General features: G+C 37.4%; 1 protein-coding gene across 1 annotated transcript in view; it reads right to left on the bottom strand.

The window, feature by feature from the left end:
* Window positions 1–7,849: 7,849 nt before the first annotated feature.
* Window positions 7,850–19,610, bottom strand: part of LOC118278635 (single-minded homolog 1) — a 34,787-nt gene continuing 23,026 nt past the window's right edge. Inside the window, 5 exon segments of the mRNA XM_050703588.1 lie at window positions 7,850–8,423; window positions 8,425–8,856; window positions 9,406–9,553; window positions 10,359–10,465; window positions 18,072–18,250. Of these exon segments, the coding sequence (XP_050559545.1) occupies window positions 8,255–8,423; window positions 8,425–8,856; window positions 9,406–9,553; window positions 10,359–10,465; window positions 18,072–18,250 (1,035 nt within the window). The 3' untranslated portion in view covers window positions 7,850–8,254.

Raw genomic sequence — 19,610 nt, 5'->3', positions numbered from 1 at the left:
AATACTAATTTAATAATTCCATTTTAATACTATTTTAATAATTCAATTTTAATACTAATTTAATCATTCTATTTTAAGCTAATTTTTACTGTAATAAAAATTGGATGAATTTTGAAAAGTCTTAAAACAAGAGTGGATATGAAATTAATAATAATAATACCACAATACGTTTTTTTAAACATTGCCCCACACTAGGATTTTCTCCTGTGTCGTGGGTGCGTTTACAAACATACAAGTTCACATACGAGCCTGCGATATATCGATAATAGGGAAATCATTAGCACGCATCTTTCCATATAAAAAACATAACTTAGCTGAGTCTGTTTCCACCAATGCTATGTGTACCAATGAATATGATTGGTGGAAGCCAAACGCATCTACAGCAATGTAGCATAGCACATCCCTGGTGGAAAAGCGTCCTACTCTATAGTTTTAAGTGCCAAATGTACCATTTGAGTAAAACTGGAACCTGTGTGAGGTGTTCCTAGATCCGTTGCAGGCTTCCATTGTACGTGGCTGAAGCCAGATGATGTTATTAGCATTCCGTAATCCCCGGGATTCTCAGCACTTCTTGCCTCGCCGTTAATCCCCAATTTGGTCAGTTACAGCGCAGCGACTGGGAACCGAGTGCCATCTTCCTTTTATTAGTCGTGCCATTAAAGTTTCCTTAATCACCACACTTGGCAAACGGGTTGGTGATTAAGATGTAGCTATGGAGAATGGGTTTGTTCTTCTAGTTGGTCGTGTAAAGTTTCCTTAATCACCACACTTGGCAAACGGGTTGGTGATTGAGATGTAGCTATGTATAATGGTTTTGTCTATTATATCCATTAGTTTCTTTCGTTTATAAGCTTCTGCTGCGAATATGTAAAGGTATTTTCTTCGCTGGCTCTGAAAAATTAGAAAAATAATCCTTAAGCACATTAAAATAAGGTTTTATTTAACTTTCAATGTATGTATTCTATGTGAAGTAGATTTTTACAACTGAATGTGTGGGAGAGCCATGCTTTGACACGAATGGACCGGCTCGACCGGAGTGATACCACGGCCGAGCAGAAAATCGACGTCAAACAACGCTTGCGTTGTTTGAGTGAGGTTATCGAAGGCCCAATTACCCCTTATCAATCTTCCCAATCCCCGATTACCCAACAACCCTTAAATTCCTAACCCCGAAAAGGCCGACAACGCACTTGTAACGCCTCTGGTGTTTCAAGTGTCCTTGGGCGGCGGCGATTGCTTACCATCAGGTGATACGTCTGCTCGTTTACCGCGGCGTGTTCCATAAAAAAGTCAATAGCATTGCCACGTGGTATGGCAATACAGTAGGAACTAGATTATCCGGCTCCCGGTTATACGGATTCGCGATTATCCGGACTACCGACTCATTATATTAAAATTACCTACAAGTCGAATTTATGCTACGTAACGTACATGTATGTATGTAATCTAAGAAGATGTATCTCATAATATAATAATTATTAATAAACATTGATTTTCTTTCATATGTGTTTGTTGTTTTTAATAAATACATAACATCGTATGTACAACATAATATGTATGCAGAAATTTCGCTTTTCTTCGTAAATTCGATTATCCGGATTTTCGATTATCCGAATGCCTAACGACAATAATTAGTCCGGTTAATCGAGTTTCTACTGTACTTATCCTTCGGCCAAGGAACAGATATTTTTAAATAAACTACATGCGTTTGGGCCCACGGACCTAAAGTCTCAATCCCAAACGATTCAAAAATGTAATAACCTACAAAGATATCATATTTACCAATTGACGATTGATTTAAATAAAAATACTCAGGTACTTACATTAAATTTCATTGCCGTTTCTCGATTTATTCAGTTTTTAGACACTTTAGTAACTTCTTCTTTGTAAAATACAATAAATAATTTAATATTTTTATATAAAACCACTCTCTTACAGTTGCTGTGTTAAAATGTAACGTTTTGTTTCAAAGAAAAGTAAAAGTACCTTATAAATTGTTAATAATTCTACTACCAACTTATAAATGCTAGTGGCAAAAATAAGAACTAATCTGTTCCATACAAAATATACGAAGACTTTTTTACGTATGAAGAAACTAGCGCCACGGTCAACTGAATTGTTATAATTGGTATAGAAAGTCCTACCTTCATAATTTTTACTTATTTATAACAAGAAAGGTAGTTTGGAAATATTTAGGATTCATTTATATTTTATTTCAACTATAATTTTATCATAAATAAATATTAAATAATTCAGTTGTGTTTAATATTATTTCTTATTAAAATAATACATAAATTAAGAGAAACGACAAACAGACAAATGACTAACGCCATCTATGATTGATATTTGTGAACTAAGTTTAAAGCGTCGACTAGATTGTAATTGTAAGTAAAATTGAAAATATTGTTTGTGACGAAACTCGTGTATCATAAGATTTTTTATAAATAGAAACAAACGCTAATGGAATACTTAGATACTATACTTACTACAATGATTTAATGGTTTCGCTATTCGACACTAGATGGCGTTAATAGCTTCACTAGAATTTCATTTATGATTTTCGTAGCAGTGTTTAATCGAAATTGCTCACATTAAATTCACACAACTTAACTGTGAATAGGTAGAAAGCTAGTATACTAGATATCTATACAAAAATCGATTGATTATCGTTAGTCTCGCTAAAACTCGAGAACCGCTGGAACAATTTGGCAAATTTTGGTTTTGAATAAAATTTGGATAATTTTAAGGCAAAGTATAAAAGGTGAAAAAAAAACACATGTTTGAAACATTTTAGTAAAACGAAACTATAAAGATATTAGGAATTCAGGAGTAGGAACGGGGTGGTTTTTAGTCAGTACGAGTCTGACACTCCCTCTCGCCTCACCCAAGACGGGAGAAGTCATTGGACGAATTTCGTTCCTCAAAAAAAAAACTAGTATACAATAAAACTATAAAATTAGGAATTCAATGCACTTTATTTCATAATATATCATAAATAAGTAATATGTTTGGAATATCACAATTTGTTTTGTTGAATACCGAAATAATTAGTTATGAACTAGATTACAGAAATAGGTGAGTGTAAGCCACACTATTATATAAAATAATTAAATTAAGTTAACACATTGAACGCCGTGGTGGTCACCGGTTACCGACGTTAGCGGAGGATTTGCCTTCAACAGTTTTCTATTGGCAGTCAAAGACTTAAACATTATTTGTTCTTTAAAGTAATTAGGTATTATGTTATCGACTTACTCACGTAACTGTTTGGCGAGGAACTCGACTAGTTTCAAGCCATGCTAGAGGTTTGTAGTAGCGCGACAATCGCCGCGTCGTGGGTCGCGGAATGCTGATTGCTGCTCATGAATATGAGCCTCTAGCATGGCTTAAAACTAGTCGAGTTCCTCGTCAAACAGTTATGTGAGTAAGCCGATAACATAATAATTAATTGAGTATCTCTCACGAAAGTTATAATAAAATTATTATTTGTTCATAAATAACTCTCCAATTGCGACCAGTCTCAATAACTTTTGTTGATAGATTTTGGCTAAGCACTGGTGGAAACGGACTCAGCTAACCTACGTTTTTTTTTATATGGGAAGATGCGTGCTATGGATGGCTTCCCTACTATCGATACATCGCATACTTGAGCTGCACATCTTCCTCGCACAGCTACATAGCTTAGTATCAGTGGAAACGGTCACATAGTTTCACAGCTTAGCTATTACATCTTCGTAGCATAGCTTCATAGCACATCTCTGGTGGAAAAGCACCCAAAATCTAATGATAAATATATTTATGAGACTGACCGTTGCCGTTGGACATATTGTATTTTCAATAAATATTACACAAAATAAAATTAAGTTTTCACATAAAGAGAAGCAAAATTGGTTACAGTTTTTTGATTTTTCAGTTTTTAGACTGAATTTTTTAACATAACTGATGAAAAGTTACTAAACAGTTGCTATCGCAGTATAAGAGGCAAGATTAATTATTATGTTATCGGCTTACTCACGTAACTGTTTGACGAGGAACTCGACTAGTTTCAAGCCATGCTAGAGGCTCATATTCATGAGCAGCATTCCGCGACACACGACGCGGCAATTGTCGCGCTGCTACTGGCAACTCGGCCGACGGCTGCGTAGGTGTTGGGTTCGATTCCCGGGTCGACGCAAAAACGGTGTCACATACGGTGTAACATTGTAGGCTGACGCAAATTTTAGACGAAAGTAAGCCGATAACATAATAATTAATTTAGTATGTCTCACGAAAGTTAAGAGGCAAGATGTTTATATAAATGAATTGTTATGTTATAACTATTTAATATTTACAAAATTGTTATTTCCAGTAAAATGGCACTCAATTCACAAAGTCTTTTTACACTTTATTCGTAATTAGAATATAATGTCAAAGTAAGCCTCATTGTCTATTCTTTCTTTGCTAAATATCTGACTGACTGACTGTCGGACAATCCGTATGGCAAAATAAGCGGGTTTACCGGGGCTCTGGTTCGAAAAGCAGGAGTAGGAACAGGGTAGTTTTTAGTCAGTAAGAGTCTGACACTCCTTCTCGCCTCGCCCAAGGAAAGAGAAGTCATTGAATGATTTTCCCCCCTCAAAAAAAAAGGCAAAATAAGGACTTAAGAACTTCATAACGCGTTATTCAACGAATACTCTATGCAAATTGAGGTTACCGGAGACCAAATTACCCCCCTTCCCAATCCCCGAGTTCTCAATAACCCCAAAAGGCCAGCAACGCACTTGTAACGCCTCTGGTGTGTCGGGTGACCTCATAAAAAGTATATTCAGAGTAACCTTTGGACAATAAGTAATATATGTTACTAAAATTAAAAAATATTATGTCTGTTTTTATGTCGAAAGTTTTTATGTCTGTTTGTTTGTTACTCCTTCACGTCAAACAGTTAAGGGTGTTACCACACTAATAGAGCGATCGTTGATCGATGGTGGAAGGGATTAGGCGACGTCGATCAATAGTTTCTACTATACCAATAGCCAATAGATACTTTCTGTCGATTGTGGAATGAATTGGTCAATGTCGATCGATAGTTTGCGGATAATAAATCTACGTCGACCGATGCCATCGACCTGCAATCGATCGATTGGTTAGTCGACCGGTATCCGTCGATCAGTTAAAGCTACCAAACCAATCGATTAATGTCGACCGATGTCAATCGATAGCATCGATGGGCTATCGATTGCTTGGTGTAGTAACACCCTAAAAGGATCGGGACGAAATTTGGAACAGGGGTAGATTACAGTCTGGAATAACACATAGGCCTTTTTATCCCACGACAACGCAGGCAAAGCCGCTGATTGAGACTAGTATAATATATAGCAAAAGAAAGAATAGTTAAAACTACATACAAATTATTATATAAATATACAAACTACAGACTATTATTGTCTATTACCTGATAATTACATAATTTGTTCAAAGTAAAATAATACATTTCATTGGCAAGATTTATCAAAATTTTTCTTTTTAAGCGGCAATTTATGAATGGTGACATCAGCCAAAATGGTTCAAAATGAATAATAAAATATGTATAAGTATATTATTCTTGATTTATGTTTCTGCCAGTGTCGTAAAAACATAATAATTAATTATTTTGGTGTTTGATCCCTAAAAGCCACGACATCCACCTTAGGAGACTGGCGTTGGGCGGATGGATCGAGGGCCTGATGCAGAAGGCAGTACTCCTCAAAATGGCACGCATTGTGAGGAGGTTTCTGTCTTTGGAGCCCTAACCACCGGTAGCTAAGACCATGCTCCCGCTACTGGTCGGCTACTATTTTTAAATGTTATTTTATTTTTTGTATTTTAAAAATATAATTTTAGAGTATTTTAAATAAATATATGGAAATTATTTTGATGTTATACATATTATTTTTTTTATTTTTCTAGATATTTTTAATGAAATGTATGTTATTTGATACATAAATATGATGCCGTCATATTATATTAAGGACTCGATACATTACTAACGGTCAGTTTAAATGACCTATCTATCTGTAGGTTTCCTCAGAAAATCTACAGATCTTGGAATTGGCCGCAAAACTATACCTAGTTTATGACATTTCGATAAAAGGATTGTTATATGATATTTATTTCTGCAAATTGATAACACTTTTACACATATCTTTAAAAAAGCTGTTGAGAAGAAATGCCAAAACAAACTCACGGGCTTTTAAAGTACAAACCAACCAAATAAAGAATAATGTGATTGAATTTGACTAGTTGTAACTACCATTATTTAATAATAGGCTTGTTTCCTACTAATCAAATTCAATACTTTTTTTGAAATGTCAAAAACGATATATGAACTTTATATGAAATACTCTATTATGATGTCATCAGATTTTTACGTCAAATAGCAGACTTATTTCTAGAAATTTATCTAGAAAAAGTCGGAAATTAAGTAGTTCATCAAATTTATGAATGAGAGTGTGATTATTTTTGAATATTTTATTGTATTGAAAAGTTGTAATAATTTATTTTTGATCCAGTCATCATCCCTATTGATTTTGTCCGGACTTTAAAAGAGACTATGACCTCTGAGTTTGTTTCGGCATTTCTTCTCAGAGTAGTCCGATAGGAAATGCCGGCCTCATCTAGTTATTTAAGAGATTGACGTGTAAAAGAGTTGCTTTGTAACCTATTTGCAAAATAATTCATTTATTTATTATGTTCATCCGTTCGCTATCTCCGTTTCTCAGTACGTCATTATCTATGACGAAGCAGTCATGTGTCATGGATGATGACGTCATTTGGGGCGTAGCCAGAGAGGAGGGATCTGAATTAACCACGCCTATTGACTGACATTTATTTAGTTGGCAAACTTTGGCACGCCAATGCCAACAAGAAAAAAATGTGTTTCAATATTTTTTCGCGAGAATTCTTTCTGTTGATTAAAAATTTAATGAAATCAATTTGTCTTTGGATTTCAATTTTAAAGCCCCAACATTGAATATTTTGTTTTTTTTATGGAGTAGGAGGCAAACGAGTCACCTGATGGTAAGCGATCAGCGCCGCCCATTGACACCCGCAACACCAGAGGAGTCACAGGTGCGTTGCCCGCCTTTTTAAAAAGGAGTATGCTCTTTTCTTGAAGGTTTGAAGGTCGTATCGTATTTAGAGCTATGGAGCTACCATCTTAGGTACACGCGACTTATTGATAATATTTAAAATAGGGATAAATATTTAAAATCTTCATATGAAGATTAAAAATCTTCATATCGTGGGGTGGCTGGGGGCGTTGCCCAAACTCATAGACATAAATAAACATGGTAAATATCCCGTCTCAAGTTCTAATGATACTGATGAAAAAAAACTGTAATTTTACGCGGGTAAAATAAAAAACCAAATGGCCGCCAAGCGAATTTATAAATCTGAATAAATCTTGTCAATCTTTAATAATTCGAGAATTATATTTTAGAATATTACATTTTCTTACAATTATTTAGCTTATAATTAATTTATTTTACGTTTTATTTACATTTTATTTACAATTTTTACTTCGCTTAAATACACTATACAAATAACGGTTGCGGATAACGGTTATTTAACCGTTATAAAGTTGTTGCGTTATTTTCATTACAAAAAAAACGAGAATTTTTATCACTTGTATTTTTGAGTAGTGCGAAAGCAGTCTTACGAAACAATTAAACACATTTTAATGCACAGACACAACTGATTTTCAACCCTTTTTCGAAATGAATAAAGCTGAAAATCGATCAAAAACATGGATTCAATTCTAGGGTGTTTCTTCAAACTTTTATTATTAACTTTTATTTATCAAATCATTATTCTTTTGAATTGATCCTTTTTTTATTGGATTGGTTGAGAGCAGTGTCACAGCTTAATTTAATGAAACCAAATTTTGTGTTTCAATCGGCAGAATTGTTAACATTTGGTTGAGGATAATGACGCCGTTAACTTTTTGAAGAATCACCTCCTACAGAAATCGATCAGTCATGTATTTACAATCGATTTCCAACCTTACAAATCTCGAATTAAAGTTAAAAATCCAATTCACTATCTGACTGCGCAACCGATTTCAATTCCAATCATTCTTATTGAACCAAACACATACATTACAACATAATATGAACATATAAATTAAATCACACATCCAAAACCAATGGATCTGGCAATCGGGACTATACGGCCACAGTTCACAAATTTGAACCAGCATCACAAACAAATTGTACCTCTCTGTCTCACACTACAGCTGTCAATGTACAAACTCATTCACCCCCCCACCATGGTGATGAAACTGCTGCGTATTATCCACTATCACACTCGTATATCCCCCCTCCTGAACCGTAGGAGACGGCGTGATCTTCCCAAAAGACCCACCGAAGTTTTCCCCTACTGGCCGCCCATTCTGATTCTGGTTGTGGTAGAAACGATATTAGATTGGTGTAGTTGTATTGGTTTGGTATCTCCGAGCCTTCTATTGAGCTGCATGATGAGGAACTGGCTGAGAAGGGACGCTGGTTTTGTGGGAAACTGACATAATTTGGTAAAATTTCTCCTGTATCTGTATAGTTTTCGTAGAATATTTCCTGGTAAGACCCGTTTTGTTGCTGGTACTCTTCCTGTGTTTCATAAGGGGGTATTACTGGGATGTATTCCGGGTAGTTGTATCCCCCACTTGAGTCGCTATACTCGCTTTCAGCGACTGGTACTGGTATTTTCTCTGGATGCCTCACATGAGGCATTTGCGGTGATGTCGTGGTGGTGGGGACGTGTGATGGCGTGGGACATTCTACCGGCGTGTGCTTTGGTGTCCCCTGGCTGATGTTTAGTATTAGGTGCTTCTCTTCTATGTCACTGTAAAAGAAAGGTATGGTTTAGATTTTTACTTCTTTTACCATCACTTTTAGGGATTTGTCAAACTCGTTTTAGTGAAAGGGTGCTTTTCGACCAGAGATGTTACGTTGCTGTGGATGCGTTTGGCTTACACTAATCATATTCATTAATACATATAGCTTAGCGGTTTGGTGGAAACGGACTCAGCTAAGCTATATTTTTTATATGGAAAGATTCGTGCTATGGATGTGTGCTATGGATGGCTTTCCTATTAACTACGCAATCGAGCATAACGCATCATCCTCGCACAGCTACTTACAGCTTAGTATCGGCGAATAGCACGGTCTTTACTTGCACAGTAACATTGTAACACTGTAACACACTGTAACATTTTAACACAGTAACTTGCTTAGTATCAGTGAAAACGGTTTGATCGAACAGAAAGAAGTTCTGTTATTTGACTTTCTGGATCTACTGATGGACAGACTGATATTTATTACGATAAAAAGTGCCTTCATGGCCTAATTGCAAAAATAACTTTGACTTTGATTTTCAATAAACATGTTTTACCTGAGAACGTAGTTGACGGACACGATGCAGTGCGGCCGTGACGACCTGGAGTTGTGGACGATGGTGGCGTAGCTCTGCATCCACACCCATCCTCCGCTCTTCGTGAGGAAGCGGTAGTACCTGGACGTCACCTGCCCTTTGGTTAGCACTGGAAGAAAGGTAGATAGTTGGAATGTTAAGTTTTATAAAAAAAAAAACTTTAAAACCTATGCTACTTGATTGCACGATTGGCGCAGTGGCTTGGCAACTAGCGATTTTTGCTCGGAGTAACACTTAATTAATTATTATGATATCGGCTTACTCACGTAATGTTTTGACGAGGAACTCGACTAGTTTCAAGCCATGCTAGAGGCTCATATTCATGAGCAGCATTCTGCGACACACGACTCGGCGATTGTCGCGGAGTTCCTCGTCAAAACATTACGTGAGTAAGCCGATAACATAATAATTAATGGAGTAACACTTTGTGTGATTCACTAATTATTGATTCCGGTCTGGATGTTATGTGAGATACAAGTATTTTATTTTATTAATTGATGACGTATGTCTTATGAAAGGCAATTTAATTACCTTTAAAATGAGTGTATTTTATTATGAAACGAATAATGTCTTTTAAACTTAAGGAGGGTTGTTTAAAATGAAAAAAAAGGTAGTGGGCTCCGTTACTCTCTTTCTGTTTTTAAAAAACGTTGCCTCACACTAGGATTGTCTCCTGTGTCGTGGGTGCGTTTACAAACATACAAGTTCACATACACATGACACCCAGACCCGGAGCAACAATTTGTGGATCACACAATGAGTTGCTCCGTGCTTGAATTAAAACCGCTACACTTTAACTATTCCTTAGTAACAATTTTGTATTAAAAGCAATAGTTCAGGACTGGGTAAATTATTCATTAAATGTCTCTGAGTCCGACAGTAAGAGTATTAAATATGATGATGAGAATACTTACGTGTGCAATGTGAGTGCCTCATATGTAACACATCGGTTCCATGTATGTAGTGATACAGCGTCTTCTCAATCAGGTCCTGAGGCTCATACCCTGTCAGCGATGCCACTCTGTGAACAACGAAATAAGTGTTAGTGACAACGGTATTATAACGTTGTTATGGAAAATAATTAAGTTTTTTTTTTATTGGGACAAACCCACCACAGCCTCCTTTACCGCTGCAATTCCTGTGCACCAGGATCTACAGTAGATACAACCATGAAAACACCGGAATACTAAAGTCCGGCGCGTCTCAGGGACATGAATGATTGTCTTGGATCCCGCAACGAAATAAATCAGAAGATATTATTAGAGGAGAAAAAAAGAAAACGATAGTTTCCACTTCCCTCGGTGAATTTAATGCAGGAGACAGAATGACAAAATAATTAAGTTATCTATTGTTATGGTTAGGGAAAACACATAAGTAATTAAGTAAGTGTGGAAGAGCCATGCGGTACGAATGAGCCGGCTCAACCGGAATGATACCACGACCTCATTGAAAACCGACGTGAAACAACGCTTACGTTGTGTTTCGTTGTGTGAGTGAGGTTACCGGAGGCTCCATAACCCCTCTTCCCAATCTTCTTCGATCGGCCAACAACCCTTAAATTCCTAATCCCAAAAGGCCGGCAATGCACTTGTAACGCCTCTGGTGTTTCAATTGTCCATGGACGACGGCGATTGCTTATTATCAGGTGATCGTTATTTTTTGGAAATAAAATAATGACTGTTCCAATGTCAAGAAACGTGGAGATGGCGGGACGAACTTGACACCTACTTTAAGGATTGGCTGCAGAATACTCTGCACATGGAGAAGTGGAACCAGGATAGGGAGGCCTTTGAACCGCGTAACCAGAATATCATCACCACTTCAAAGAGCTATCAGACTAGGATGAGGCCCAGTAGGACTATACCTGATCTGGAGCTGCGGACTACCTAACGGGTTTACCGTGGCTGCGGCTCGAAAAGCAGGAGTGTCAGTAATCAAAACACAATAAGATAAAAAAAAACAAAATCAGGCGAAAAATGTCACTGAAATATTTTTTTTTAATAAAACCAATCTCCCTCTGTTCGTTCGACACAACCACTCGAACCGAACCCTCCGCCCTTTATAATTAGTTAACCCTTAACACTCAAAAGCAGGGGTGGCGCCCTCTATGTCCTTTAGTTTTTTGCAAAAGGTATTCATTGGCGGAAGTGACGCAGGATATTTTTTTAAGCGTCAACAGTTTTTACGCATGAAATACAATGCGTTTGTTTGATCGAGTGTCGCTGAATAAGTGGAACGCTTTTTGTATTGTTAAAAAACTCTGCTATAATAATATGAATGTGATAGTTAAGATTTTTTTTTTTGAGGGGGGATAATCGTTCAGTGTCTTCTCCCGCCTTGGGCGAGGCGAGAGGCAGTGTCAGACTCTTACTGACTAAAAACCACCCCGTTCCTACTCCTGCTTGTCGTGCCGGAGCCCCGGTAACCCGCTAGGTAGTCCGGAACTCAAAGGAACGGGGTGGTGTTTAGTCAGTTGGAGTCTGACACTCCCTCTCGCCTCATCCAAAGCGGGAGAAGACATTGAATGATTATCCCCCCTTAAAACAAAGTCATGATCACCTCGCCTTTGGTAGGAATACAGACTTAAAGGTAGCAAGTTCACTATTTATTTACTAATAATAGTTTTAAGTTTTTACAACGCATTTTAACGTTTTACATTCCGTTATCTAAGAAAAGTCAATTTCATTATCGTCTTGAAAGAAATTATTTATTAACATAACTTTGGTAAAGCTTTTAAACGAGTAGACAACTAGTTTTTTTAAACCGTTGTTCGATAACGTTGTTTGTTTAATGCAATAACAAGTTTTAAATAACTGTTGTTTATTAAGTTGTTCTCGTTTTTTTAGACTTGGTTTCTTTTTACGATTCTTATTATAAGTTATATAGAATTTGTTACCTATACCTATTGAAAATAGATCAGAAAAACTTTGCCCGACCCGAGAATCGAACCTCTTGCCCGGCCATCGCACTTGCGACGACTCAACCAACTAGGCAGTCGATAATAATTGGTTTACCATAAAAAACACACTCAACATACAGGGTGTTCAAAAAAAACCTTGCATTACACAGGGGGTGTCAAAAAACAAAAGCTTTACTAAGTGGGGTATAATCGTCCCCAGTTCAACCCTAGGGGGGTTAATTGTCAACAAAGTATCGGATATCCGTCGTTAAACAGTTATCAATTAAAGTTTAGGGGGTAAGATATACCCTTGGGTCTAGTGGTTGTATGTGCGGCTGCGGATCTAGTGGGCGTCGGTTCGATAGCTATATTACAAATATTATAAATGCGAAAGTTTGTGTGTATGTATGTTTGTTACTCAATCACGTCAGAACGGCTGAAGGGATCTGGATGAAATTTGGAACAGGAGTAGATTAAAGTCTGGAATAATACATAAGCTATTTTTTATCCCACGGGAATGCGAGCGAAACCGCTGAATGAAGCTAGTTAGTAATAAGTATTGAATTTGACAAGTTTAATGGTGGTTTTCCACCAGAGATGTGCTATGTAGCTATGCTACGAAGATGTAATTGGTAAGTTGTGAAACTAAGTGACCGTTTCCACTGATATTGAGCTATGTAGCATAGCTGCTACTATGAACACTCTTTACAAATACGGCATTATAACAGCCGCGCCACATGTCCGTAACATTCCTAGACAACTTACAACATTACATTCCTGGTCTATTTGAAATAAATGATTTTGACTTTGACTTTGACTTTTACAGCTCTTCTGTGGTCAAGGAACATGGAGCTGTTCAGAATTTAATACACAAGCGTGGCGATTAAAGCTCAAACCTTCTTCGTGTGAGAAGAGGCCTTTGGCCTGTGTGATGCTTCTGTGGACGAGTAATACTTGTAGTTTCATTTAAATCAAATGAGTGATCTCCATACTGTAACAAAAAAAAATTTGCAATCTCTATGTATAGCAACTAAGATTCGTCGATACAGCAAACTTTTTAAAATCCGCTGACATACGGAAGTGATCCCACAGTCAAACACTTTAGCACGTATCTCATACAAACTTACTATTGCGGCTCAACTGAGTCAAATGCAAGCTAAATTGAACCTTAAAACTAGAGGCATAAGAACTTAGAAAGCATTTTGCCAAGTGTAGAATGTTGTGTAGGTTGAAAGTATGCAAAAATGAACCTTATAACAGTTGACATAAGAACTTATAAAGCGTTTTCTTAAGAATAGAATGTCATGTCGAAATATTACCAATTTATTTTTTGCGGTTGTAGTGATTGAAATGTAAGCAAAAATGAACCTTAAAACTTTTAGCATAAGAACTATGAGACCATTTCGTTAAGTATAGAACGCTGTGTTACTAAGTATTTGTCGAATGTGTATGCAAAAATGAATCTTATGTCAATGTAAAAGGAACGATTTTTACAAATTGATAACGTTATGTTCAAAGTCTCTATACCAATTTATATTTGCAGTTTATTTATCGAAAGAGTATGCAAAAATTAACCTTAATTCAAGGATATAAGAACTAATATAAGATTTCTACAAGTACTTATAAAACAGTGTGTTCCAAAGTCCTTTACCTATTTATATTTAAGTAATTTTATTGGAATGTATGGGAAAATGAACCTTAATTACATTGAAATAAAGATTTAGTTTCAAAGAATTACAGTTACCATTTCACATAAAATCAGAAATGTAAGCAAAATCACTCCTATTCTGATGACTTTGCTTTACATTCAATGTGTTGCGGGTTTGATTTCCGGGTCGTGCAATTTTACTTAGTATATCGATTTGCGATATTTTCAGAGATATTTACATAAGTTCAAGGTGTTTTCTTTATGGTATAAGCCGGTAAACGAGCAGACGGATCACCTGATGGTAAGCAATCGCCGCCGCACATGGACACCCGAAACACCAGAGGCGTTACAAGTGCGTTGCCGGCCTTTTGGGGGTTAGGAATTTAATGGTTGTTGGGGAATCGGGGATTGGAAAGATTTGGAAGGGGGTAATTGAGCCTCCGGTAACCTCACTCACCTAACGGAACACAACGCAAGCGTTGTTTCACATCGGTTTTCTGTGAGGCCGTGCTATCACTTCGGTCGAGTCGGCAGAGACATCAATCTTCCCTATCCCCGATTCCCCAACAACCCTTAAATTCCTATACCCTAAAAGGCGTTTGGTGTTTCAAGTGTCCATGGGCGGCGGCTTACCATCAGGTGATCCGTCTGCTCGTTTACCGACTCATACCATAAAATAAAAACTCCAAATGACTCACTTCACTACAAACCTAAACCAAAGACAATAACCATTGTCCCATCACTATAAAAGGTAACCATAGACAAGGCAAGAGTCGATAGATTTCGCTTATGTCACCATTGATCTGTCATTGTTTCCTAATATGTTATCTGTGGTGTTAGGTTACCACATCTGTGGTCTAAAACCCAGGTGTTGTTTTGATATTCAATACTTTGTTCGTTTTATTTATAAATTAGGTATGTACTTGATATTTTAATACTTGGAAACTATTGTGAGTAAAGCTTGGAGTTAAGATATGATAAGCATAAAATCAAGTATTACTGATCTCTTTTCGGTTTTTTGTATGGAATTGTGCCCAGTATATGGCTATAGGCTCACCCCATATTACATGGGACTTAAAACACCAATGGTGAATATTGGTGTGTATTGTATAGTGGCATTATGTGCCGTATTGTGGACCTCTGCCTACCCCTTTGGGGATAAAAGACGTTCCATTGTGAAACGCCAATAGCTACGAATCTAATATATCTTCTGTTTACACCAATTGCAAATTCAAGAAAAGCATCATCTTGTTTTTTATTAATATGGTGTTTATTCTGTTGACGTGCCTTAATAGTAATTAATTAATATATTAAAAAAAGCTTCTAAATCCGTCTTTTTCACAAAAAACTTCATCGATATCGATAAACATGGAGTACAGCTCTAGCCGTACTGGCCCCAGATGGGCATGGAAATAAGCCGGCAATAATTAATAGCTGAAAGTAAGCGAGCGAGCGATACAGTAATGCGCGCGGTTCTCGGAAACTATGCTTGGCGCGGTATGAACGAACAATGCAGGGTCTGCCGCGGTTTCCAGTGATGCCGACACGATTCGATGGTGGTATTGCCAATCGACACGGGATTTAGTATGGACGTATGGACACATATGATTTAAATGAAACTACAAGTATTACTAGTAAACTATAAACATAACTAAATATTTTAAAGAAAACCGAAAATTAAAAAAAATACATTTTCAAACAAAATAAATAAAGAAATTAATCAAGTATTAAATTCTGTATGAACAGCTCGATTTTTCTTGGACATATTATTATAACGGCGTATTTGTGTGTGAGAGAGTAAAAGTGTTGAAATTAGCTTAAATAGAATAATGCACTTTAAAAAAAATATATAACCGCCTTTAATTTAAGTCGAGTAATATCCCCAAACCTCCTCCTAAGTTTAAAAAATACTATGCTGAAAACCGCATCAAATCCGGTTCAACCAAACGCGAGATAATCGTGCACAATCGTGCAAACAAACATACATACAGATCAAACTGAGAACCTACATTTTTTGAACTGGATTAAAAACAACATAAAAAATCGACGAACAATAAAACTATTTTGTATTAAAACTAAACACTAATACAATTTGTTCATCACATCTCACGTATCGTGTCGATTGCTCTCCAACTCTCCACAGTCCCCCGTGTCGTTACCGTGTCGACAGCAGTGGAGAACCACACCAGTCGCAAGTTCAACATTTATTAGTTCACGGCAATCAGTATCGCGTAAAGTTTTCTTAACAATGCGTTAGCGGTTCGCAGAAACGAGTCGCAACCTCGGTAAGGATTTGACAGATCACCGTGCATTTAAATCTTTCAATAATAATAATATTCTGCCTGTTTATCCGTCCGGCAAACGAGCAGACGTATCAACTGATGGTAAGCAATCGCCGCCGCCCATGGAATACTTGAAACACCAGAGGCGTTACAAGTGCGTTGTCGGGATTTTGGGGGTTAGGAATTTAAGGGTTGTTGGGAATTGGGAAGATTGGTAAGGGGAAATTGGGCCTCCGGTAACCTCACTCACACAACGAAGCGTTGTTCCACGTCGGTTTTCTGCTCGGCCGTGGTATGACTCCGGTCGAGCCGGCCCATTCGTGGCGAAGCATGGCTCTCCCACACTTAGGAAAGGCTGTCGCAGGTTCGGATCCTGTACGGAACAACTCTTTGTGTGATCCACAAATTGTTGTTTCGGGTCTAGGTGTCATGTGCATGTGAACTTGTATGTTTGTAAACGCACCCACGACACAGGAGACAATCGTAGCGAGTGGTCTAATCAACGTATATTTTTATAAGTTTTTAAACTGACATGGTCACTAGTAGAACATTAGAACTTAAAACGGGATATTTACCATGTTTATTTATGTCTATGAGTTTCGGATATTTCGGCACTGTTGCAAGCGTCGTGATCACGGATGAACTAATAAATAAACATGGTAAATATCCCGTCTCAAGTTCTAATGATATAACGTACATCTCATATATAAAATTCTCGTGTCACAGTTTTCGTTGCCATACTCCTCCGAAACGGCTTGACCGATTTTGATCATTTTTGTTGTGCTTATCCGGTATCTATGAGAATCAGCCAACATCTATTTTTCATCCCCCTAAATGTTAAGGGTAGTAGAACCCTAATTTTTTTAATTTTCCGCGTACGACATCGCGGGCAGAAGCTAGTATATTTATAAAAGAAAAATGTCGATTAATAGTGGTGTACTACATACTAATATTGTGTACAGAAATGCCGATACAAAACTATCGACACAGCGCTCCACGCGTCGCCTGTGAAATCGTTAGCCGTCGCAGTGTTGGCAGTGTTACGGCACTTCACTGATTTTATTAACTCGCATCAAATTGTTTATCGTAGCTCGAAATTGTTTTCTTATTTTAGAATTATTGTTAGTTGTCGATATTGCTTTTTATGATTGTGTTTCACTTCACTAGAGCTTTTACTTTTTTCTATTGAAATAGTTGCTTTGTGTTTCTTAAATAAGACACTTCAATAATAGACCGAAATATGAGTAAAATATGATTTTTTTAAGTTAATTATAATATTATTGATAAGTTTACTTTCAAAAAAAAAAAAAAAGGTGTTGTTGGGGAATCGGGGATTAGGAAGATTGGGAATGGCCGTAGTAGGGCCTCCGGTAACCTCACTCACACAACAAAACATAACACAAGCGTTGTTTCACGTCGGTTTTCTGCTCGGCCGTGGTATCACTCCGGTCGAGCCGGCCCAGCAGTGCCGAAGCATGACGCCCTAAACACTTGTCTAGTTTGCCTTAGGGACGGCTCTAATTTTTTTTTTTACATTTGAAGGATCGACGTTTGCCCTCTGTCTCACCTGATGGTAAGTGATGATGCGGCCTACGATGGACCACGTCTGCCCATAAGCAACCTATTCACTCGTGCTTTGAAGACACCCAGGTTATACCCATTAGGAAACACAGACTCCGGCAAGGAGTTCCACTCCCTAGCAGTTCGCACAAGGAAGCTTGAAGCGAAGCGCTGCGTGCGAGTGGGTGGGATATCTACCATGAAACGGTGAATATAATAAATAAGCAAATCATCAAACCTTGCATCCAAGAATATCAGCCGCATGTCCAGTGAAGCTCTGAACATGAACATATTGGAGTGTAGTTTCAGCTCTGTGACGGCAGATGGTGGTAGCGAGTGTCCGACTGCGATGAGGCCGAGTGGTGCCCAGCCTTCACCGAACCGCCTCGCTCGAAGATACCCTGAACAGTGTATCACCTGCAATTGATGGCATCGGTTAGATTCTGTCAAGATTTTTATAGATAAAGGGTTTGGTTGGTTATGGGTGCCTCACACCCAGATAAATTAATGAATAAGATATCGGATAAGTTCAAGTTAGTTTTAAGTGTTGGGGTTTTTTTGATACAAATCCTATAATTATTATTGGAATACAGAATAAAGCGTTTATTCGTTTTTCTTTAGTTTAAAAGTTTAAGTCAAAATTACAGACAAACATACAAGTTCACATACAGATGACACCCAGATACAAAACAACAATTTGTGGCTCACACAAAGAATTGCTCCGTACAGGAATCGAACCCACTACACGTTACGCAGCATCCGGATCTCGAGCCAACCGTGCAGTCAAATTAATGTGACTATAAGCCATTAATCAATACATATACAGTAAGGAAATCACTCATATGATGCAGTTGCAATGCCGTATTAATAAAGAGTGTTTAAATTAGCTCAAAGAGAAAAATGCACTTTTTGGTCTATTTCGCTCATTTTTCATATATCGTCAGCCAAAATGATAATAAATATGTGGTTTAATCTAAGTCATAAGAAGTTTCCCTATACGGTATACATAAATAAATTAATTTAGTATATCTCCCGACAGCTTTACATACTCAAAACTATGACGATTCTAGTAAACACTTTTCACTTCATCTATATTAATCTTCAGTACACTCCATTGAGCATTACTACCCCCAATTGTCCCCTAATCCCTCCAATTACCATGGGCTCTAAGAAAACAACTGTCCCTGCGGCACAATACCCCATTATAAGCCCCTAGCGTATGTTAAAAGACAAACGCGCCCTCTGCCCCTAACGCGTAACGCGTGTCACTATTGTTTTAGCGCTTTGTGTACCTATTTGAGTATTGTTTTTAAAGATTTTTTCTTAATTTCGTTTTATTCTCATGTGGGAGAAATGTTTGTATGATTTTTAATTCGATTTTCGTGTTTGAGTGTGATGTGTATGAGATTTGTTTGAAAAATAAGTAATACATAAAAATATACTTTTTACCCCTGAAAGCATAGGCACATTACGACACGTAATGCTGTTATACAATGTACACCCACTTTTCGCAATTTGTGTTATAAGTCCCATGTAATAGGGGGTGAGCCTATTGCCATATACTGGGCACAATTCCAAACTCCGTGCTACTATTGAGAAATTTTCGAAAACCAAAAAACCCAGTAATTCTTTGCCCGAGACCACTTGCCCGGCAGTCGCACTTGCGACCACTCGGCCAACGAGGCAGACAGTAATTCTAAATAAATAAGGAAAAATGTTCTTCCCAAATAACCCTTAAATTCCTAACCCCCAAAAGGCCGGTAAAGCACTTGTAACG

Source organism: Spodoptera frugiperda, chromosome 24, assembly GCF_023101765.2.
Source record: "Spodoptera frugiperda isolate SF20-4 chromosome 24, AGI-APGP_CSIRO_Sfru_2.0, whole genome shotgun sequence".
In the NCBI taxonomy this organism is placed as follows: domain Eukaryota; kingdom Metazoa; phylum Arthropoda; class Insecta; order Lepidoptera; family Noctuidae; genus Spodoptera; species Spodoptera frugiperda.
This window is presented reverse-complemented; position numbering and strand designations above follow the sequence as displayed.